The sequence below is a fragment of the Corvus brachyrhynchos genome, unplaced genomic scaffold (genome assembly GCF_000691975.1).
Source record: "Corvus brachyrhynchos isolate BGI_N302 unplaced genomic scaffold, ASM69197v1 scaffold175, whole genome shotgun sequence".
NCBI lineage: Eukaryota > Metazoa > Chordata > Aves > Passeriformes > Corvidae > Corvus > Corvus brachyrhynchos.
Window position 1 is genome coordinate 2,894,374 of NW_008238448.1, and position 24,908 is coordinate 2,919,281.

Sequence of the window (24,908 nt, forward strand, 5' to 3'; positions counted from 1 at the left end):
TGATTTGAAAGACAGGGTACCCAAAGTGCAGATCTGCCTGTGCCATATGGCAGCATGCCTGTCTCCAGATTCTTATTCCTAGGGTCTATGATACACTTTAAGACACTATGGGGGAAACAAAATAAATCTCTGTAAAACAAACAGTACTGATCAGGGATGCTTGAACTTTTAATATTTTATGGTATGTGCTCTTTAGTTCTCTCTTGTACTACTTAATCTGCAGAGCCAGAAGACGATGACGTGTTATTTTATTCCTCCTCAACACTGACAAATGGAAAAGATACTAAATTCAAGCTAGGCTTTGGCATATTTTCAAAATTGCCCTTTGTCTCTCCTTTTATTTAATTTAGCCCACTTGTACCAAAAATTCTTTGAGGCCAGTAAAAGAGGTAATCGGGTTGCTCAGCATTTAGTGCACATATATGCTGCAGTGGTTTTCCGTGCTCCTAACAAAGCCACAGAGAGAATTTCATTATGATATATCCAGTGCAGTATCACCTCTGTTCCTGGATTTAATCCCACTGGGTTGCTACCATGACCCACAGAGTAGCAGCAGGGATGCTAAATCAGGTCTCCAGACTCATGCACTGCTATAGTAGATGTCGGTAGTGGCAAGAGCATCACCGAGACGCACTTTGAAACATAAGACAGATTCCACCATCTGTGAAATCTCCTGAAAGTTCTAAGTCCTCCTTCAATTGAAAATAAGCAGAACAGATGAATGAACTGGTGAATTAATTTGAAAGAAAATAATCCTCTTCTCATAGAAAGAAACTTGGAGATGAGGGATGCCTCTTGTGTCCTGCGACAGCACAGGGCAGCCTCCGACTCCTCAGAGCTACGGCTTCTGTCACTAACCTCTGCTCTGAGGTCTCCCATCTTACTGTGCTCTGATAATGTTAGTCACCCACACCATAAAGGTACTATGTAGGACTTTGTTTGGGTTTTTTGGGTTTGTTTGGTTTTTGGTTTTGTTTTTTAATGCCTTTATAATGCTCTGGGGAAAAAAAAATCAGGAGAATGTCTGGTCTCACACAACTAGCTCACTACCCTGGGTGACATATCAGAAGTCAGTCTAGTTTGGTTCTCACTGGACTATCTGAGATTCCCAGAGTATAAGGTTTTGAGAGAGATTATGGTTTGTTTGGGCTTTTTTCTTTCTTCCCATTTAGTTCATTACAGAGCCAGAAGGCTTTGACTGAAGCGAGCGGAACTTGCTCACAGTCATACAACAGAACAGAACAGGAATTATATATTTAAAATTTCTTAAACTGTATTTAGCTCTATGACCAGAAATCTGTTCATTCTCAGGAATGATCAGTCATGAATATCAAGTATTGCTCAGAATCAGAAGCTGGAGAACCACTGCTGAACTCCTGTGTTCATTGCAAAGCCGCACTAAGACTTACTGAAGGACCTTGGGCACCAGGCAAACCAATGTCTCCTTTTTCGCCTTTCATGCCATTAGCTCCCTATAAAATCATACAAAACAGCATTTATAAACAGCTGTAATCTTATTAGCAATCAATCTAGAAATTATAATACTTATTGGCAAATAGTTACCATCATTACCATAACACAGCACACATATAAAGGAAATCCTTTAAAAAATTCTGGCACTACTTTGTAAATAATTTTTAACAAATATAAGTGTATGCTTTTATATTGATAACTATCAATTGTAGCAAGATATTTATGACAATTCCTTAAACTGGCACTCCATTAATTGTTCCATGGATACAACTTTGAAATTATTTCTATTTTTACTGAGAAATTTCATTTGTATGTATATATATATACATGCATATATATATACACACACACATATATAAATAGGAAGAATGCATGCCATAAATATTCATGTATTTTCTCTCCCTCCTCAATGTAAGTCACCTGAAATTTCCATTCAAAACATAGCTCCTTTCTCCTTGCCCAAGCTGCGCTATATATTACAAGAGAAGTACAGCTTTGGTCAGCCTGCCAGCTAATCTCTGTCTTCCCTATACAGTATTTTTTTTTTACTGTAAGTGGAATGAAAAGTTCTGACAATCTTACACCTCCTCCTAGATTAGCTGCAGAACAATCTCAGAATGTTCTCCCCAGCGCTTTCTGCCCCATTTGCAATTTATCAGCACTGTTGGAAATTCCTGATAATGGAAGAGAGAAAAAATAGAAGTATTTTTGTTAAAACTAATGAATTAGTTTTTCATACTCACTGGTAGGCCAGGCAGTCCGATTCCTCCCTTTTCTCCAGGCATTCCAGGATCACCTGTGTCTCCTTTTGAGCCCTTAGGACCCTAAAATACGGACTTATTCAGCAAATCATGCAAAAAACTAGAGACACCAAGAGAATTCTAGCTTTGATCCTAATAAGCAGAAGTCATGTGCATGCATATACCTTTGCTATTAAAATGCAAAAATGGAGACATCATTAGATCACAGACTATGCAGCAACATTATAATGATCTTTATTAATTATTATCATAATATTCTTTAGATTATAAAATCTAAGTTAAAACTTGGGATCACGGAAAGGACCTCTTGCAACAACCTACGGTTTCTCACATGTTCTCCACTACATGATTGACACAAAATGTACCTGCTCTCCATCAGCTCCTGGAGTTCCTGGGGATCCTGGTTCACCCTGCAAGAGACAAGACAGAACTGGATTATCCCAATTGTCCCAGACACTAGAGGAAAAAGTCAGAGAAATTCTCATAATTAACAAGAATAAAGCCAGGGAATATTCTGTCAAAAAGTCCAGCACATATATAATACCTCTATTGAATAACTTTGGGTTGTATAAAGGCCAGACAAGTGCATTTAAAAAAAGGAAGAAGAAGAAAAAATCCCATGGGGTGAAAAGATCCCAGTCCAATGGAAACTTTGCCTGCTACCAGAATAAATACGGAATCATGCCTCTCCATTTATGTAAGGTAGAGAGAGACCTCATGTTTTTTTTCCCCTATTAAAAATCACTCAGTGAAGGAGTTCACATTCACAACATTGTCTTATGACCAGCTCCTAGGTAGCATTCTCTAAGGGAATAAGTTACTTGGATGGGTGCAGTCAATGATATTGGAAACAAACTCCTGTAATGTTGAATTCTGCTTCACATTGTAAATTTTGAAGGAGAAGGCTCACCTATACGAAGGAACACAATCTCTTCCACACTCAAACTTCTCTGTATTTCACAACATACCCCATGCTGCAGAAATGCTGCGTAGGTGATAATGCAAAAAGCAATTTCTGCACACTTAACTGTGTACTCTATTATCAATTATCATATAGAATGAACCTTGTTTCTCACAATTTCTCAAAACAATGCACATGTGTATTGTGATGTATTTCCATATGAAATACTCTTCATATCACTGGAAATACAGGATGAAGTCTGAAATGTCTAGTACTGTTATTGAAGATGCATCTATTTGCTCTTGCTAGAGCATAGAGACACTGGGAGAAGATGCAGTATCTACTATTTAAGAAATAGGAGAAACATCTCAACTAGTTTAAAAGCAATTAGGGACAGTCCACTAATTTCAACACTTTTTAAGTATAGGCAAATTTATTATTTAAATTTTACAGAACAGTGCAGCACATGGTATTCATTGTCTCTGTGTGGGCTGCTCACTAACCCTTCTGTACTACGTGTAAGCACCAGCCAGGTGGTATTAGCAGGCTTGGGTTTCCAGCCAGGCTCCGGGCCACATGTGTACGTTGTAATTTTTACTGACATTAGACAATACTGTACTTATTTGGGTGGGTACCCCCGTGACATAAAAGCTGCATTCACATGCACTCACACGGTGGCCAGTGGTGTCTTGCACACAGTTTTGCCTACCTCATTCCCACTCAGCCAGAAGTGAGGCATGGGAGCCACTGTTTGGTTGTGTGGATACTTTGCAAAGTCCTAGGGAGCTACCTTGGTGCCGATCCCTGAGCAAGATGCTTCTGCACTCTTTCAGTACTAATTAATTTTGCTGGTCCTTAGCTGAGCATCTGTGTGTGGCAACTAAACAAAGCACCTGTTCTGGAAAGCTACATTTCAAGAATCTGGGTACAAAGTTAGAAACATGCCATATTTGATGAATTTACAGTTAAACAACTGTGCTGGAAAGCTCCATTTACCTGGGTGCATACATCATTTAAAAAAACACAGAAAATTCTCCACCCTTAAGATACAACAAGTAAAATAAGGAAGATCACCTTTGACCCTTGCAGCCCTTGGGGTCCTGGTGGTCCTGGTGGTCCCTAAACAGAAAATACAAACCCCTCAGTTTTTAAATAAACTCCTGAAGAACTTGTCATGTAAGCACAGGGCAAATGTTAATATAGCTACTGTAACAAAATGGGTTAGATGTTTAACACAAGGGGAACCAAGACCAGTTATGGACAAGTTGTTAACCTATGACAGCTCTCAACAACAACAACAACACTACCACAAAAACAGTGTTAAAATAACAGTACAGCCTGTATTTTATAATAAAGGCCTCTGCTCCTATTGATGAAATGACACTGCTTCCCTTAATGGAAGTGAGACCAGAACCCAGTCATATTTGCCAGCTCTCACTACCTGATCCAAAACAATCTGAGACCAGGAGAAATCTCCAACCAGTTGCAAAGAGGATTCTGCTAAAAGATGCTAAGTGCATCTGGGGATACTCAGTGCTTTGTGAAATTGCCATGGAATAAGCTGTAACCATTTTTTTCATTTCTACCTCAGGCTGTGGACACAGTGTCATATATCAAATACTGGTCTGGATGGTGCATAGTGGGGATGCTTTAAGAAAACCTCACAACAACATTTAAAAATCCCCTGCATTAATATAAAGAAAGGGTACGTACAGATGGGAAAATATGACTAAGAGCAATCTTGCAGAGAAGAATTTGAAACAAAAAAGAAGAATGTGTTTTCCCAGTCTTGTACTTAAATGAAGTTTTGCCATTAATTCAGAAGGAGCAGAATTGGTTCCATTGTTGGATGGCTTTCAACAATGGGTTCTCTGCTATGGGAACACCAAGCAAAGAAATCAATACATGCTATGATGAACCAGGCTGACATCCAATGAAGACATGTCCTGAGCTAGAAGAATTATGAACATGCTTGCAACACAGAGGAGAAGTTCTACAACGCACAGTAAGTCATGCAATAGGAATTACCGTGACAGTCAGGGTGGCAACCCTCTGTTGGCAAAATTAAAGAGCTGTCAGTAGCAGAATTAAACAATGATATAAATAATTCTGTTTGCTACAGTTATAATCTCCACAGAAACTATGCTGTATCTGGGAGACACCATGCCTTCAGAAACATGAATAAAACCCTTGTTAATTTTAACTCCTGGTGTTGGATTAGCTGCTTGGTTTCTGTGGGAATTAGATGAAGACAGTAGTTTCGTATAATTAAAGAGATCAAATAAACGATGACTAAGTAGCAAAATCTAAGCAGAAGTCTTCAAAAAGGTGTTCTTTAAACTTTTTAAGAAAACATAAGGGGTTGGTGTCTGAAGTCAACCAAAAGACTAGCCCTATGTTTTGTGATGCCTGCAGGTTTTGCACCAATGCTTAACCAGTAAATACGATTCCTGGAGTGGAAATATAACATTCTTTTTCATATAAAAATGCAGTTCTAAACTAAAACTACCAGTCCACAACCCAGCTATGTATACTACAATTCTGCTTTAAATGCTTGGAAAGACAAAGGATATTTTCATCATGGAAGGAAGCAAAATATCTTGACCTGTCACTATTCTTTTTGCCAAAGAATCTAAAAGCAAGTGGAAAAGTATTTCAATGTAATTTAAATGCCTGTCTATATTTTTAAACAGAGTAAAACCCCAAATATTGCAGCTTGCCTGTGAAGAACTTACTGGCCTAAACAGAACAAGAAATATTTGCTTTTCTAATTGTTATCCAATGTGCAAATAAATGTTCGCAGATCTTCTGTTTTAAGCTGTAAAAGAATCTCCATGTTTCAGTGCAACAATACATACTGTTGGCAAAGATCTGGAACCTACTCAATACAAAGCACTTGAACAAAATTGTTCTCTAACACATGGCTTTAATATACTCATATCCTTTGAATTTAAACATATTAACGGAAATATATCAGTAACCTTAAAAACACCGAGAAGTTCAGTTTATCTAGGTATGAAAACCTAAAATAACCATTGCAAAGTACTGTTTACGTGTTCACAGTAACAGATTCCTTTACAGTGGCAGATACTTTAATATCTAATGCTGTAGCTCCTACAAAGATTAAAATTTTGAGACTACTGCTTTTTGCCCTGGGAAATTCCGCAGCACAGGTGTGAAGAGCAATTTTGACAGAGAGATTAATTTTGTATTTGGTCCTGCAAGTGAAAGCCACATACTCGCAGCAGGGCTCTTGCTCAAACCACGATGACAATTCACGATGACAATTTTAAGATTGAATAGGAGGCACAAGGCAAAGTAACTAAATTGCTAGACTGCTTCATGATTTATTACTAAATTCTAACATGAGACAAGCAGCTCAGATCTTGCAAACTCGTCAACTTCTTAAATCCGCAGGCCAAATTCTGTGCAAGTTCACAGCTCAGTGCTGAGCACTGGAAGTTCTCATGTACTTCTGTGAGAGAACTGCAAATCTCAGAGCCCCTAAGAATTTGGCACCAGGAGACTTAGGAATGGGTGTTTGCCATCTGAAAGGACTGTGCTGGATTTGGCAAGGATATTTTCGACTGATCCTATATAATCTTACTTATACCCTCCCTGCATAGTCATTCCCATTAATATCAATTATTTGTTGCCCTGGATCAGAAGGTGATGACATTTGGAATGATTTGCAATGGGATAAAGGCTTTCTAATATGTTTCAACCACTGCAAAAGGCTTTAGTCCACTTTTAAGGCTTCTTTATGTGCTGCAGCTTTTCTGAGGAAGCTTGAAAGTAAGACTGATGCCAGAGTTACAATACAAAGACAGAATACAGGAGATAGAGGGGCTGAAACCCCTGGTAAATCTCTGTCTGGTAATACACAACATTAATTTCAGGCTACTTTAGGCATGGAACCCAGAGAGGGATTTGGATGACTGAAAGTTGTGTGTCTGAATTCCCTTACAAGCAAACCAAATGAGGCAAACATAATGCAGAGCCTCAAAACATGCCTGTGCAGACTTCCCCACAGACACAATGAAAGAGTGGATGCAGCCTTAGCGTCATACACGGCTCTGAGATTTTAGTAAAGGCAGTGAGACTTTTTATTTTTTGAAAGAGTCTTGAAAACCAAATGACTGGTCAGACATTTGCCCACTCCCACTGAGTAAATGCAAGAAAAAAAGTTCACCGGCTGCAGTGAGAAAGTGATCAGAGGCACAATGAGCCAAATCCAGTCTTCAGTTTCACATAAGCAAGCCATTCACTTTCGTGGAGTTATACTGCAAAGAATTTGCATCTGAGTATGCAGCAATGTAAATCACCTTGACTGCAATGACATATGTCATCTTGGTCCTTTGCTTTTATGCAAACACCCATTCACTCTTTTTGTAACCCCACTTTAATCCTCCACACTTTTCTGCACACCAGTCAAAATAGGTTTTCCAGAAATGAATAAGTGAGAAGACTGGTACTTGGTCTACTTAATGTACTCAAGTTGCTGATTGAATCCACAGCTTGCTAATGGAGCCATGTTACATGGTTTCCAAATCCCAAATATTCTGCTCTTTGCATTTTATATGAAGAGGAGGAGGAAAACAAGGGAAAAGAGAAATGTCAATATTATAACACATGAATTGAAAAGCAGACACTTCTGTTAAACCTGTGTATGTAGTTTATTACACTAATTCAGCACTGAACACCAAAGCCAGCAATGAATTAGTTTTGTCCTCATTAGATGATGTCAATACTCTCCAGGGAACATGAAACTAATTCACTCAGATAATTTGTATCAGGGAAACAGTTTGTCTTAGCACCAAACAGAAAACCTGGTTTCCAAATATAGAAAGCGATTCCTGATTAATAAGCTCAACAATTTTGCACACAAAATGTTTTCAAGCTCTAGGCAAAAGAGAAATACAATGCTGTCAAACTACTTTTTCCCAGACCAGAGTAAGCCAATTCACCCTTGTTATGTTTGCATACCTGCAGAGCTTCATGGATATTGCCATTATAATCAATTATCTCTGTTGCACCTTGATCACCCTTCTGTCCAGGTGGTCCCTGTAATACATTTTCCATTAAAATCTGGAGACAACCGAAGACTATTTTAAACTCTTAACTATTGACACATGCTTTGACTTTATTTTGTGGTGTTGGACTCTTAACATAGTTACAATATACTACCACAAAACATGGAAGTTAGCATTTAAAGGAAAATATTTTTTTTATAATGATAAATAAGCAAGTCAGTACCCAGTGACTTGTGCTGCAGCGGGAAAGCAAATACATGAAACCTCTGAGGGGAGACATTTAAGCAGTTCCTACACTCCAGTTCTGTAGTGGCTGTGAACAATGTCAGAACATCTGGCTTGTAACATCCTGCCCACAAACTGTGGATGTGAGACTGCTTCAAATAGTGGCAAGTGATGTTAGTCATATTAAAGGCCAGTTGGCAACCACGTTCCAACAGTGTCAAGTGCTCAGTTTCACCTGGAGTTTTAACTACTGCTACAATTTCAGTTCACATGGACTGAATCTAAGAGTACAAAACAAAGAGCTCACATGAGAAGTAGACTTACCCGTGGACCTGCAGATCCCGTGTCACCTCTCTCACCTGTATCACCCTATGTAAAAACGGTATTTGAAAAAACAGATACGCCATTTGAAAATGTATCACATAGTTCTTCCCTTTTTAAATATGTTTTCTTATATGAACTGGTTCACAGGGCCTCTCATCCTAAACAGAATGTGAATCTTATTTAATGAAAGGAAAAAGTCCTTCAAAGTCTACGTAGTGGTAGAATTGACAACGATGTATTTGATTCTGTGTGAATTATTAGAGTATTACATCAGTTTGCAATAAAAAAATCCCAAAGAACCAAAAAAGGGGCAGTTACCAATTAACTGATTTGTGTAACATCCCCTATTCTTAATGACACTATTACCGAAAGCTTGAAGAGAATACTAGAGAAATGAAATCACTCAGGCTGAAAGCAGTCAAAAACTTCTTCAAATGTGTGTTTCAAAACGTATAAACTTTTCTTTCTGTGATTATGCCTCCACTAACCTCCTGAACTTCCCTGCTCTGAGACACTGCCACCCTTACAAATACAACAGTGCTGTCAGATTTAAGAGTTTCTTGATGCTCTTTCTGTGACAGGCTTAAGATCACTACCAGCTTACACACAGTTTTTTCTTCCTGGCTATTTGTAGTACGTTTCAAATTATGGGAATTTCAAACATGTATGCATTCACAACCCAGCATCCACAATTAATTTTATTTCATGGTTACTTTCTTATATTTTTATATTGCTCAAAATTAATATGGGTAAAAATTGCAACTTTTGCTCCTGTTGAAATCTAGAGAACTTTTTGGTAAAAGTCAGGGAAGAATCATTAACTCACCAGTGGTAACCGAACACAAAGAAACCAGAAAACTTTCATAGAGCTAATGAAGGCATAATGAAGCTAATGAAGGAGAGCAGGCTGGTGGCAGGGCATGATCAAGGTTGTGCCATCTGCCTTTCCTTTTGGTGCTGCCTTCACAGCAGCTAGTGAACATGTCACTGGAACTGTTAAAAAATGCAGTTCCCAACCATTAGGCCGACTTCAGTGGGCCAGATTTTCATCACAGGTATGCAGGTAAAATGAAAATTGCATATCCTTTCTTGATAAAAAAAGGAATTAAAGGGGATATATTTATAATTTTGGTGCATGTGGGAGGTGCCCAGGTACTGCAGTCAAATGAGAGGCTGATTTACTCTTCTACTCTCACTCTGATACTTTAATCCTGTCATCAGTTCCCTTGCCTTCCAGTGCTTCTTTCTGGTGGGAATGAATGAGGTTAAATGGCACTTGTTTAATCACATCCTTAAGCACTTAAGGCCACCCTTCAAGCACTTTACAAGTCCTGCAAACAGCATCACACCGGCCTACATTGTCCTGTCACCCTTATTTTGACACTAGACTCAGTAATCACCTACACAAACACATTTTCGTTTTGCTTTGACTCCATCATGTAACAAGAAGGAATCCAGTGGGAACAGTACTTGCACAGCAGATAAAGCAATAGAAAAATGTACATTTTCTCTCTCTCTCCATATATGTGGACCAGCTATACCTATAGACAGACAGATGGGTACATAGATATAATCAAAGTAGTCTTTTTAAAACAGTAATGCAATCAACAACTCTTGCTTTTGTAGGACTTCTGGCCATCATATCTCAGCCTGCAGTATTCCTAGCTCACCAAAGTGTGGATCCACAAAATTATTGCAAACCCAGTAACAGCACACTCAGGTGTTGGGTCCTGGCATGTGGGAGGACTAACACACACCAGTTACACAGAGAGAAACCAAGTTGCAGGAGGAAAAAAACAACAGAGTGGAATGGACGTTATAACAGAAGAAGGATTAGAAGAATCACAGTGTTCAAACCCCATATGACTTGACAAAATTTTTTAGCTACAATTGAAGGTCAGAAGATTTCACTTATAAAGAACACTGCAGATTGTGACAGGTTCTTTAAAAGAGGCAAGTGAAGTTTCTGTGAAATGTTGCAAATAATTGATCCTAAAAATCATTGTGTTAATTAGTTCCCTAAAGACAGTTTCTCTACTACTAACCTTTGACCCTTTGGGGCCTCTAGATCCAGGTTCACCTGTTTTCCCCTGTTTGAAGCAAGATGGGAGAAAAATGGTAGAGAAATGGGAGTGCAGAGAAAAAGAAATTAGTAATGGCTAACTACAGTTTGGAACAGCAGAAATACTTTATTTGATACTACCAAGATAATCTTTAAAGGCATTTAATTTAACAGCACCCAGATTAATATATTCTTTAACTCCAGAGTGCAATGGTCATAGATTCCACCCTTCCAAAGGAAAAGTAGTATCGGCATTAGTAAAGAGTAGGCATCATTATCACTGGTTTTCAGGAATGAATGATGTCATTCCATTGCTCCTGAGAAATGATAGCCAAGAGATAGAGAAGATAGTTAAATATTCTAACATAAGGAGATTAAAATAAAATATGAACACAACTTCTTTTCCCAACAGGCCAGGTGAATACAAACTCACTGGCCAAGGAGCACAAAATTAACCTTACTGTTTTCAAAATGCAATAGGAAAGAAAAACTTGACAGGATCAACACCAGGGGAAATATTGAGACAATGCTAAAATGTAGTTAGATCTCTTTCTTAAAGAGTTAGAAAACAGCATGCAAAATGGATTTTCTCTGCATTCAATAGCTACACTGGTCAAAGAGTTCAAACTTCGATGCTGAAAGTTAGGGACCCGGAGGTCAGTACTTCAGCTGGAATGAATTAGGCCAATTCCATGACAGTGTATGTAGGTAGTGTCTTTACTTTGTAGACCAAATAAGAGTCCATTCAGACTGCAGTTTCACAGCTGTGAATACAAAACTGCCATTGTCTTCTGGACTGAAGTAGAGTATTAGACAGAATTTTCATTTAAAACCTCACTCACCAAGTTTTGTTCTATCTTTCAGCAGGCAGAGATGTGTTCATAGGTGTAAAACTAAGAAAACATTTCCAATGTAAAATCAGACTGACCTTTGGTCCAGGGATTCCAGGTTCACCTCGCTCACCCTTCCCAACAGGGCCTGCCTCTCCTCTGTCACCCTATTGCAACAGATACACATATATCACAAAATACTGGGCAGCCTTTAGCGTATCACCAACTGAGCAGGATCAAAGAAACCAAGACAACAGAAGAATCAGAGGTTTAGTCTATCTGTATTTTCAGAATCTGGTGCGTAGTATCAAAGTTCTATTCCCTGCACACACTTTTAAGCCATTTTCCTAAAACCCCTCACATTTATGAAATTATACTTTCTTCAGTCATGCCTATTCTGCCTCTTGAACAAGTAAATTTGGGGATTCTAACATGAAAAAAGATGCTTTATTAATTAAAGTTATGATGGAACATCTGCCTTCACATTTTTTGAGGGCACCAATATGAATATCTATGTATCTATCTCATAGCACTGGTCCATGACTTTTCACATTTTCTCCAACAGTGGTCTCAGTATCTGTTACTTGCCGAGGGAAGTTGAATTTGACATCAGCTTTAGGGGCTTCACAGCAGCGCAATGGCCCATTACCCTTACCTTTGTTCCTGGTAGCCCTGGCAACCCAGGTTCTCCTTGTGGACCAATGAAACCTGGTTCACCCTTTAAAAACACAATATGAGAGGAATGCTGGATTACTTATTAAGCAGTATGCAACTATAATAACACAAGTTTATTTTGGGTAGTATTTTTCCCTGTATTGCTTGCAGCTCTCTGGCTGTGATGCAGCATAGTTATATAGAAGTACTTTTCTTCATGGGTAACTTTCATCACCATAAATTCCTGTAGCAAGACGCCACGCAGCACATGAGATGCAAATGAAGCAGAAGGTGTCAAACGTGGGGTTTATGAGGTTAAGGACTGTTAATATGCAACCTGGTCTGTAATGTAACACACCAAACTAATATCCAAGCAAGACTGAAGGCAGGAGGAGAGATCTGAGTTTTCCTAAATTTAAAAAGGGACAGTCCATTTCAGTCATGTGTTATGAGGTAGTTTCCGGTTGCAGCATGTGAATGGATGGGCAGGAATGGTGTGTGACACAGCAATGACAAATGGAGATGGTACCGTTGGGATGTGCTGAATCTCCTTTCAAGTCAGAGACTTGCAGTACCATGGTACTTTCCCTCCTCATTCTGACAGTAAAATACTTCAGTTCTTTGCAGCCAGACAACTTCTCTGGCTGTGAACAGCTGGGAATAAGGCACAGCTCTCCTCATTCCCTCTCTGTTCTGCCTCCTTCCTTCCCATTCATTTGTACAAACAGGACAGACAAATAGCAAGAACAGAGTAGACTTGCAGCAGAAGCAGCACTGAGCAGAAGAGTAAGGCTATATTTTATTACCTATCTCCATGCCTAAAGGGAGATAATGCAAGATTAATAAGCCATATGCTTTCTTTCACAAATTCTCCTGAAGAAGGCTTCCTACTATTTAACCTTGCATTTTTTCAGATATATTTGAATCACGAAGATATATCCACAAGCTACTGTATATTTTAAAATCAGTTATGTAACCCACTTAATATTTATTTATTAGCTTTTTAGCAATAACCCTGAACTTAATGACTAAAAATTACCCATCAAATAGCTAGAAGACAGACAGATCATAATCCTGTAGTGATATCATTATTGACAATATACAGAGACAGTGCATATGAGCAGTTAATTACTATTTCTCTTCATCTCTTCCCCTCAGAAATACAGGTATGCTGCACATGGTGAGCAAATTAGGAAGTATTCTTGCACATTCATCTGTGCTCTCATCAGCAATCCATCATTAACAGTTAAAGAAATCTTTCCTGTGGTTATATCAAGGACCACAGCAAGCTCCCACAGACCTCCACTTAAGATTATAAAAAAATACAAGTAAATAATGAGCTTTCTCACATGACGTTCCAGCTGGCCATGGTTCAAAATATGGCAAAGAAATAAACTGAGACAAACATGTCACAGCAAAGCACGTGGGGTTTTTTTTGCTCTCACAAGACAAAAACTTAGAGTTAATATGAGTCTTCATATTAGTACACACCAGCAAGAGTAACGTAAGGTTGTCATGCAGATGGAAGCACTTTAATGTCAGTAAATGAAGAACAATGCAGCTTCAATCACTTGTTTTAGAATGAGAGGGTACTCAGTAGCCCCATACTGTTTTAATACTGAATTTGCCTGGGCTAATTTTTTGGCTGGCTTCTTATGACTTCAGGCAGAAAAAATATGCAGTGACTACGTGATTCTTTTCAGTGGTAAGGCTTAGAAGTCACTCAAAGGTTAATGCAGTTTTTGAGTCAAATTCTTCTCTCTGCTCTGGACTATACCAGTTGTATACCACAAGAAAACTTCTGGCCAAAGTCCAAGAAGAAGCCCCTCCTTCCCCCAAAATCTCTAAAAAGAGAAGAAAAAGATGCTTTGCAAAAGCTAGAGGAATTGATAATGGAATAAGCTTGTGGCTCAATTAGCATAAGTAGAATACAGGTCTCATATGACACAGAGCTTTAAAATGTTTTGAAATGTGGAGTGGAAGAAGTGGTGTGTCAGCAGAGACCAGGAATTGACTGGGTGAGCAGCAGCTCCGCTGGGAAAGACGCAGCAGCTACGGTGGATGCCAAGCTGAACATGATCCAACAGTGCATTCTTATCCCACATGAAACAAACTGCAGTCGTTAAAACATGGCTACATTAAGAAAAACATGCATTTCTCCCTCTATCCAGTGCTAGAGAGGATAAGTAGATTTAAAGACAGATCTGATTTGCCATCTGAACTAAGCTTCTAAGTAGAAAGACATGTTTGAATGATTTGAAACTAAGCTATGTCTTCTCTAATATTTCAAATCTCTTGAGTGTAACCACAGCACAAAGCATTAAGTAAAATGCTCATTGGATATACTTCTGCATCCTGCCATAATACTGCTGACTTCATGCTTTATGGTATCTTTTATGCCATTCAGATAGTAAAGAAAAAAAAAAGGAATCTATCAAAATTGGCACTGCCAATGTTGGGGCAAATGTAAAGAGAACAGTTTCCTCTCTGTAAGGCATGCTGGTGTCCCTGTTATGCAAAGTCAAGGAAAAGACCTTTATGATTAGTCCATGACACAAACAAGATTCCAGAGCAGTAGAGGAATGTGGTTAGAAAATCAAGAACTAAGGGCTTTAGTTTTTTGTTGTGAATGTATGACATGTATGATTTAGCTGGCATGTAGCTGCAGGAAAGCCAAGAGCAAAGGCTTGCTTGGGAGGGCACTGTGGTTTGACAACATTGCAGCTCTTGTGTTTGCTGAGGCACCTCCTGTTCTTAAGTCTCTAACTTAAATGAACTCAGAATTTGTTCTGCACTACCGTGAAATGCTGAGAGGAACGCAAGGAATCAGAGTAACTAAGACTTGTAATACTTTTCCAAACATCTCACTACAGCTTCTTACAATAAAATCGAAGTTTTATCTAGTTAGAATGTACAGTAATCTTCTTTGCCTGCTAAAGCTGGGGCAGGGAACACAAAATCTGGAAAGAGGAGTTAATCAGTTACATTTTGAAAGAAAAGTAAGGAACTCCTCCATGTGAAATACTGTTTGGCAGCTGTATAGAAAGCCATCTGCAAGTGATGACTCTATAATTCATTTTAGTTCAACTGTTTGGCATAGTTATGAAATCACTGCTTATGAAATTTTTGAAGATTATGAAATAATCGCATTGCACAAGATGCCAACAAGGCAAATTTCAACGTTCAAACTCCATCTACTGTTAGACTTGGAGCAATTTGTATTAATCACAACACAGGCAGCTTAGTTAAAAAAAAACAAAACTAAGCTTGTGAATTTCTACCAGTTTACAGAAGTGATGTATTATGATATTAAGAATAATTTTTAGTGCCTTTATGTGTTAATATTTTAAGAGACTACCTCCATGCACGCTCATTTTCATTCTCAAGTATTTGTTGACTGTGGAAATAGTAATGGGTCAGATAGCAAATTATATACTACCACTCACAAACATTGTTAATGTTCATGTTCACATCTTACAACAGTCTGAAACAGAAAAGGGCCCTAAAATGCTGTAAACCTAGTGTAATGTGAGCTCGATCAGAATTTAATATTAAAAAGTCACCTTGTAATTTACTTCAGACGACAGTCAGATTTTTTATGAGGATTATTATCTAGGTATAATTATAACTGGTTTTCATGATGATCAAAGCTTTTATGGGCTGAAGCAGAGGCTAGCTTTAATATTAGAGGTTAACCCTAAGAAGCGCTTTAGTTCACTCTCAGTGTCATCTTTTAAGTTTTACAGAACCCATAATTGCCTAAAACTTGGACTTCTGCTTAAAAAAGGTACAGCAGTTGAAATACCATTTTCACTGTTCATTTCTGTTTTAAACATCACTAATTTGGCAGATGTTTATTGACAATGTAGTTCTAATACCGTATTTGGTCAGAATTAGCCTTCATTGCACAGCTGGGACACACACCACCACCATTCTTTGAAACTTTGCTCTCACAGACACACCTAGTCCTCTCCCAGTGCCTGAAATACAAAGCTTTATGGTGATGCATGCACTCAGCAGAGAACAGCAGTTGTTGGGTACACTGTTATCCCACAGAAGGTTCTTCCTCCTTTAATCATTCTTGTAATGACTATACCACACGTTTTCACAATCAGATCAATGAATTCCTAAAAAAGAAACCTGTGCTGCAGAAAGGCATCCAAACCACAACTTTCCTATAACAATAAAATAAATTCACTTCCATTTCTGAAATTGCTATCCTACTTGTAAGCCTCATGGTTACCCTACTATATTACAGCTACATCAGATTATTACACTATTTCTTCTGTGCTACAGAAATGTGACTAAACCAACCTTTAGACCATGACTTTGAAAGGAGAATGTAATTTCAATCCTTATTCTCATCTAGTGCTACGCACTAGAACTAGCCAGGGAAATTTAAATGTCTAACTCTGACCTTTATTACATAGTTCACTGGTCCTGAAATATTTTGTTCAGTGTTGGCCCCATTGCCAAGACCATGGAAGTTCTGTGCCTCCTGGCTGAGTTGCAGGTCTGCCACAAGGCAGGACACACACAAACACCCTTCCCCGGCATTCTCTTGAAAATCCAAATGTACCAAGGTCAAGACTCCTGTGTGCACACCTCTGTGTTGGCAAACCATGCCAAAGCATCCCGAATTTCTGTGGAGGATTCTGGAAAGGCTGATGCATCCCACCTTTTCCATAAACAGAGAACCTAGCTGTGTGGACTGGAGGAAAACCACAACCATGCTTCAACACACCGCTTTGGACAGGCTTGGAAATTACAAACACCTGCCTGCAGGTCTAGTGGTTCTCCAAAAATTCCTGTGTCTGGCATGGGCCAGCACACAAATTCTTCAAGAGTCACAGACTTCGGGAGATGCCAAAGCTCCTTTCTCACAAGCACTGATGTGGAAGGGTCCTCATTTTAATCACATCAAGAGACCAGTGCTTGTCTTCAGTGTTACGCTGGCTCACTTAGAGCATATTTAAAACAAAAACAGTATGATGCCCTTTCTCACCTAACTCTACTGAAAGAATCCTGCCAAGGCGGAGTTATATAGAAGAGCTATCAAAAAAGACCCCAAACCCAGATGCAAGACAATTTGGAGAACAGCTGTGAAGCTGTAATAAATTTGATTTGGTTCATGGGTACCTGTGCTGATTTTCCGGAAGTTGCCATCTGCTGTCCTAAAAAAACTTTGTTTTTGAGGTTGCTATCTAACCAAAATACTGCACTCCTCCACTCTGGAGATGTGTGAGGGCCAAATTCTCAGGATCTTGTAACAGAGCAATCCATGGTGGTCAATGAAGCTGTGCTTGCTCATGTCCTCCCTCTGCCTGCAGCACTTAGTTCCAGTGAAGCAATTTCTCAGAAACTCAGCTGGCCTTAGACTATACAATTCAGAGTACTTTGTCACTGTGAAGGGCATTAGAGGGACTTTATATATAGCCTAATGTCCATGGGAATTTTAATCTCAGGAGGACTACAATATTCAGCTCCTAAGAAGGAAATGAACAAGGTACAAGGAAATCTGATTTAAAAAAACAACCCTAACCCCATTTTGTAAGGTCTTTCTTAAGGCTTTTCATATCACTTTAGAATTGGCTCCAGAAACTGCCAGTTAAAACAGGTTGTCTGGCTCACTCATCGCATTTGAAACAATATCTTTACTCCCTAATCAGGCTCTAAACTTAGAAAAACAATTGTGGTTTAGAATTTCCAAATGCGTATTTAGACTTTATGATTCATTTGGAGTTAGAGAAGTAAAACCTGGCTAAACAACCTGGCTAAAACCCTGAGGTCTCACAACAAGCCTCACTTTGTATGACATACGTTGCTTTTTAGTGAGCCTCATTTTCTTCTTGCTTTTAAGTTCTGTCTGCTTAGAAAGTATGTTGCTTTGGGAGAGTGCTATCAGAACTAGTAATGATTTTGATTAATTCTGCATCCATTAATTCTGCATCATATAAGGGACTTCTTATAGGCTAATTATAATTCAAGTCAGCATGGTAACTATTTCTGAGGATAGAATAACACCACTTGTTTTAAGGAGCACCTAATTTTTAATTCTTTTCAATGACTGAACTGCGAAGAAGTGTTTGGCCCCAAATTGTTTCTGTTAGAAAAGAGTTAGATGACAAATCTAAGGAATTTTTGTTGCTCTTCTGAAAGGTAAGGAGCTTTATTGCATACCCTCATTTCTGGCCTTATAAAAATGTGTATTTGAGGTACAGAAATAATTTCAGAATACTGGTATCAAATTTTCTTTGTGGATGACAAAGTACTTGATTTCTGAATACAGTTGGACTTTGATTATTCAACTATTTTCAAAAATTTTGATTTGGGGTTTTTTTTGTACAAAGAAAAATTAAACTATGGTATAAAACATTTGCTGTGAAGTAGTTCTTATAAGCTCAGTCTTCCAACCAGTAATAGCTTTAGAGCAAGCAACATTCTGTGCTTTGGTTCCTCATGTTTTAGCATTTTCCAGGACAGAAAATAAGAGATTTGGAGGATATAGTTTCTGAGAGATTAACAAGAACTGGAAGCATGTATCTTGAAGGACACCCGAACAAGCACTCCTGACACACACATACTATCCAATGTTAATGATGATTTCATTTTCTGGCTTTGATTCTCAAAATCAGCTCTGGGAAATTACATGTCTACACTATGAAACTGATCTGTGCCATAATATATGGAAAGCAGACAGCTAGGAATCAGTGAACAAAACTAGATATGTAACTATGTACATACAGATATACACTTCCACTATGGAAAGCATATAGTCAAAACACATTGCACAGGTGTGCAATGTATTTTACCTACCCACACAAAGAGATACTTCTGAAACCTAGCCCACCAAAGGCGGGTGCTAAGTCCTATTTTTTTAGATCAGTTCTCATTTTCACCCAGAACACACATCCTTATCACCTACTCTCCAGTACTTAACCTGTACTACAGTATGCATTTTCAGCAGCTCAGGCAGAGGAGCCACTTTCAAGAACACTGTATGTGAGTGATGAAAGCCTGGAAATTTGATTACACTTGCATATTTTTATATATATATGTATCAGCTACAGCAAGTGTATATCAGAGAAAAATAAATTCCCTCAAATTTCAATTGATGCAATTAGCATGTTCAGCCCATCTCTGTATCCAGGATTTGGACAGGCCTGTTACAAAATCAGATGGTTCCTTCCAGCTCCTGGGTTCAGGCTAGAAAGAGTTCTGAATATGGTGACCTATCAGATAAAGATGAACTGAAGCCTGGGCAAGAATATCTGAGTACTGGAGGAAATGGAGAGAGAGACAGACCCTGCAGGTTTCCTGTTAACACTATCAAGGAATAAAAACAGGAAGAAAAATGGAAATACCAAAAATGAAAAATGCATTAGGAAAATGTGAACAGCCTTCCTAAGAACTCCTGTGAGAAAAGGGGAATTTACCAAACTTTCCTATAGGCGGTAAATGGCATTGACTCAAAACCAAAATGCTTAGAACTACCATTCGCTTCAGATTTCCTTTCATTTTGCTGCCAGATGGTAAGAACAGCACTTAAACACATAAGCTTCAACAACAGTTGCTCTCTTTTCTACAGGAGTTTAAACAGGAGACTAACTTCTATGCATTCAGCTTGAAAATTCTCTCTCATTTTCTCTGTAATTTCTCTTTTGTAACAGAACTAACTGGCAGAAAGTAGTGTCAAGTCTTCTAGACCTTAAAAAAGTACATTCTGTGGAGCAGAGTGTCTTTCGGTCTTCAGAGGGTAAGATGTCTGAGTAGGTATAGAACAAAGGAAAGAAATTTAAGTACAGAAGAAAATTAGAGCTGCTTTTGCTTTCATAAAAAGAAAAATAAAAGGATATAAAATCGATTCAAATTCCCATGTTCTTATCCAGGTTTTTCTGAAACCTTGCTCAGGCATAGTCCCAGGGAAGTCAATCCCAAGTAATTGTATAGAAAGATACAAGGCATTGCATACTGGTAAGTCTATTGAATCAGCCACTTCCACTGGATTTTAAAACACAGAAAGCTTTCCATACTTCCCAAAAGCAGCCTTTCTCTTCTCATGTCAAACCATTCAACAGTTCAGTTTTCTTGAACACAATAAAATAAAAATTTATATGCGCTCGTAAGCCTCGGTTCAGTATCTGTTTTAAAAACTGAGGGACAAATGCCAGAAACACCGCAGAAAATCTAGATCCTGCAAAAAGTGCTGTTACTGAGAAGAGGCTTGTCTTTTGTGATGGCTTCTCGCTGCAGTGAAGAAAGTGAGAACTGTACAGGCCAAATTCCAGAAAATGCAATGCAATGGATTTGAGAGATGTCTGACATTACAATGAATGAGGGCATGCATGATTTCCATTACAGTAAGCAAGTGCTGCTTTGTAGGTATCTTCCTACAAAAGCTATGAGATAAAACAGACACACGAAGTTTGTGTTTCACAGACAGACTTCTGTGTCTGCTTGGCATCAGTTGGGGGATAGTAGAGCGATGAGTTAATATTCTGAGTTTAGGTGGAACACATTCAGGGCTCATTAGGTTTCCAGCCATTCCTAAACAGCAACAGGTGCTTGAGAAATGCTTCTCCAGTATGTCACAGACAGCTTCTTCACTGTCTTGGAAATAACTGACTGCACTTGTGTTTCCTCCATGGCACCAACTGACAATGAGGAGAGAACGAAAAGGAACAGGAAGAACTCCCAAAACATCCGCATGTGCATAGTGAATGGCTCTAGAAAAGTAAGAAATAAAAGGCCCTGCTGCATACCCTGAATTCAGATATGATACTCGCCTGTCTGTCCAATGTTGCTGCTCATTCAGACTCCGTATCACATTCAGCCAAGCCCTAACAGGTTCCCAGGAACATTGATTAATTAATTGAAATGGCATTTTAAGAAGCTGGAAGTTTCTCAGTGATTAGTATTCATTAATCCTTTATGTACTTGAAGCACACAGGACTAAACATCTTGGGAAGCTTGTTCAGCCATGGGAAGAAAGATGAGATGTAGCTGGACAGTATGGTCCACTGCCTGGCACAGCATTTGTGTTGCACAGGTTGGTTTAGCTTTTGCAAAGAGTGCTGTGCATGTGCACAGTTACCTAAAACATTTCATAATACAGCCTGCCACTGCAGAGAAACATTCACAAGGAAGCAATTTTAAGTTCAACTAACAGATTTAAAGAAAAGGGGACTTAATATTTAACATTTAAGAACTGTATCCAGGAATTTTCAATGTGTAGAATAAACCTGTACCTTGTAACCTTTTCCTTACCTCTCAAAAAGTTTGGAAAAGGCCTGAAAAATCTCTGCCAACAGCTACTGGGCTGGCATGCAAATGCACAAGAATGCTGTAATCTGTTTGTTAGGAAAAATTTCCCTTATGGAAACTTACATTTTGTAACAAGTTCTTAGATGTTGCAATGACATTGTGAGAGGTTTCTGCTATGTCTTTGATGTTATACCACTACTGCAAATCACTATTAAGATAGCATAGCAAAGACAGATCTTTGAGAGGTTTATGAAGTCCGTATGGGAACAGATCTCAAAATCCCTGAAAAAATTGTAACAAACAACAAGGATCACTCAGGGGAAAAAAAAAAAAAAAAGGATAAAAAATCCCTGCTTCAAGTAAGTTTTGTACAAGATGACAGCACCATTCCAAGTCCAGACAGTTGGGTTTCCTCCACGCTCAAGTCTCTCATCTGGGCACTGCTATGTCAAAGCAGCTTTCAATCAATCTCCAGATCACTGGAAATTTGTTTCTCTGTAAGATAACACTGATGCTGTTTTTGTAAATCAACACAATGATCCTACCACGGTGGTACATATATCATTGCTAAAAGGGAGGGTGAGAAAAGGGGATGAACTACTACTTTTCCTTTGCTGATGAGTGCCCATATTCCTAATTCCAGCCATTCTCTGATTTCTGCAACCACTTCTCACAAACATAGTCTCAGTGACTCAGAAAAAATGAGGGTTTTTTACTACAGACTGCTTAATAAAACAGAGTTTACAAATGCCTTGAAATGAACAGCACCCATCCTGCACTTCTGATGTGACCAGATATGCTTCGCTCTGTCCTGTGCACATTCTGCTTGCTTGTCACCATCCAGGTCACACACAGGTAGCCACCTCAATGCAGAATTGCACTAGATGAAATTTCTTCACTGAAACATCACCAGCCTCCCTCTGGACTAGACTTAAACAGAAAGTATTTTCCTAAATGATTAATATTTGACCAAATTATTCCATTTTACTCTGCACTGTTTTTCCACTGTATCCACTGAATTTGGAAACAAATTTTCACTGGGCAAAACTCCCACACTTTATCCATTTTTCACTTCACATTTTGTCTTTCAGGTGATTCTGGAAGCTCCCCTTCTGATCCATTCTTATTGCCAACAAGTAATTTTCCCAGAGCAGCCACTCAGATGTAGACTTTTTTACTTAGTGGTTATATGCATGGACATGTGGCCTGCATGAACATGGAAACCCCAAAGACCAGCCACAACTCCAGTTGCTTTTGGCAAGTGTTCCCAGGATGAGTGCCTCAGGCAAGTGCCCCACTGACCTCCAGCTGAGCTACCTCTTTGCTCACTGTTAAAGTAAACAGAATAGGGATTGCTGCCAAAGGCCCTTATAAAAATAGTTTATTCACACAAGACTCTTCTTCTGCATGATCTTCACTACTCAATATGGTGTTCATCCTTGCAGAAAATGAACAACCTCCATGGGAAATATATTTTCAGCTGTTACAACACACAAAATTTAATATGCACACTCAATTCTTCCCATAATTCACTAGTAACACAGAAGGGACATTATGCCTCAATGGTGTGGCAATTCACAGGTCCCTGGAGAAAATCAGTGCAAGTGTTACATTCCATGAGATAAATCCTGAATCCTACCACAGTGGACATGAGTTTGGTGTTTGAATAATCCTCCTTGTTATGGGGGAAATTCTATAAACTGTCTCCTTGAGACATATGCAGGCTCATGCTGGAAGGCAAAGAAAAAGTTTCAAAGCGATTTTGTTTTCTGAAAGGATGATCTTTGTCACAACGGAAAAGTGGCCATTCTGATCTGTGCTCACTCAGGATATGTGAATCTGCTCACTCTGTGCAGAATCACACAGTTACAGCTCAAACTGTGCAAATGTCTGCAGCTCCCAATGCAACCACTTATGCCAGAACTAAACCAACTATGTGTCTTTTGTATCAGCTTACCTAAAGATTCCAGACAAACTGGAAGCCAGGGACTAAACCAGGTATTGTGTCAGGGACTGCAGCTAATACTGAACGGAATATTATTAAAACGTTTTGACTTGTCAGTGGAAATCACTGCTGTGTAACGGAGCACAGAGTATTTTTGTCAACAGAGCCAGGTCTCCACAGCCTGTGTATAATTAATGCAGTTCTCCGGCTGGAGGCTTGGCTAATTCAGTAGATTATTGCTACTGGAAAGCACACATCGAAGTGGAAACCAAGTAAAACTTTTGATGACAAGACTTTTCCATTGAATAAAAAAAAAATTTAAACCCTCTACTATTTTATATTAAAAAAAAAATAACTAGAATGTTCTGCCTCACATTTTAACGTAAGATATACTGTTTGCCTACCCATACACACTTAACCAATTTTCCATGTGAGAACTTTCTGTAATAAACCCCAGTTTAATACCAGAGACACAGAAAAAGATGTAAGACAAATACATTAAGTCAATTTGAGCCACATTCTTGCATTTCCCCCTCTTTGTGGTGTTCCCCCCCAACACAACAGGTACTACAGTTTATTTACCTTTATTCCAGGGAGTCCAGGAAGCCCAGGAAGGCCTGGTTCACCCTATACAGGAAAATTACATAATATTACAGACATTATCCAGTTATGGTCACTATCCAGTGAACAGCCCTGTAAATTCTGCAGCAAGATAAAAGAGCATGAATGATTGCTAGTCAGCTCCAGCAGGACTGATTTTTTCAAAATGAGTGACTTAAATGTACAATTAGTAAGAGTCATGTTAAGAACTTAGGTATCTTCTGGGAACCCTCAATGTGAAGATGACACCCAAGTTGAAAATCCATGTCAGGAAAGCCAAATAAGAATTCACATTAGCCTTCACCAATAGAGAAGAAAACAAGCAGCACTGGTTCATTTTACACACTGCCACTGAAGTTCTGTACTTAGGACAGATGTTTAATTCTGTTCCATTTTCAACTCTGAGCTAGATATTGTGCTGTGTAACTGTCTGATTTAGCTACAAAGCAATTCAGAAGAGCTTGGTTTAAATTGCACAATTCAAGCAGGACTGCCTAATTATAATCGGGCCATCAGTTTTATAGAGCTATCCATAGCATCATTTCAGAGCTTGTTCTTTATCTGTGAATATACACAGTGTCATGAAGGATAGTGGGAATATAACCTTTTACTGCTTTACCCAGAAAAGCCTTGATTATTTAAAATTGCAATGAAAGGACCTATAGAACTCTATTTGCAAGGTAATTTTGTAACAAGTATTGAAAACTGAATGCATTAATTTTGAAATTAGTCTAAGACAAGAATGACAACATTCTCACAAATGGTCATTTTGAGATATCAGCTAAATGGAAAGATGTTGTCTAGGGAAAAAAGATGATGAACAGAAAAAAAAAAAA

The 24,908-nt window shown here is 38.6% G+C and overlaps 1 protein-coding gene across 1 annotated transcript in view; it reads right to left on the reverse strand.

Annotated features, from left to right (window-relative positions):
• COL25A1 (collagen type XXV alpha 1 chain) overlaps positions 1–24,908 on the reverse strand; it is a 305,105-nt gene that overhangs the window by 27,549 nt on the left and 252,648 nt on the right. The window contains exons 19-29 of the mRNA XM_017736775.1: positions 24,055–24,099; positions 12,265–12,327; positions 11,708–11,776; positions 10,763–10,807; positions 8,718–8,762; positions 8,122–8,199; positions 5,164–5,187; positions 4,210–4,254; positions 2,600–2,644; positions 2,217–2,297; positions 1,410–1,472 (exon numbers count right to left, since the gene is read on the reverse strand). Of these exons, the coding sequence (XP_017592264.1) occupies positions 1,410–1,472; positions 2,217–2,297; positions 2,600–2,644; positions 4,210–4,254; positions 5,164–5,187; positions 8,122–8,199; positions 8,718–8,762; positions 10,763–10,807; positions 11,708–11,776; positions 12,265–12,327; positions 24,055–24,099 (603 nt within the window). The remainder of the gene's footprint in view (positions 1–1,409; positions 1,473–2,216; positions 2,298–2,599; positions 2,645–4,209; positions 4,255–5,163; positions 5,188–8,121; positions 8,200–8,717; positions 8,763–10,762; positions 10,808–11,707; positions 11,777–12,264; positions 12,328–24,054; positions 24,100–24,908) is intronic.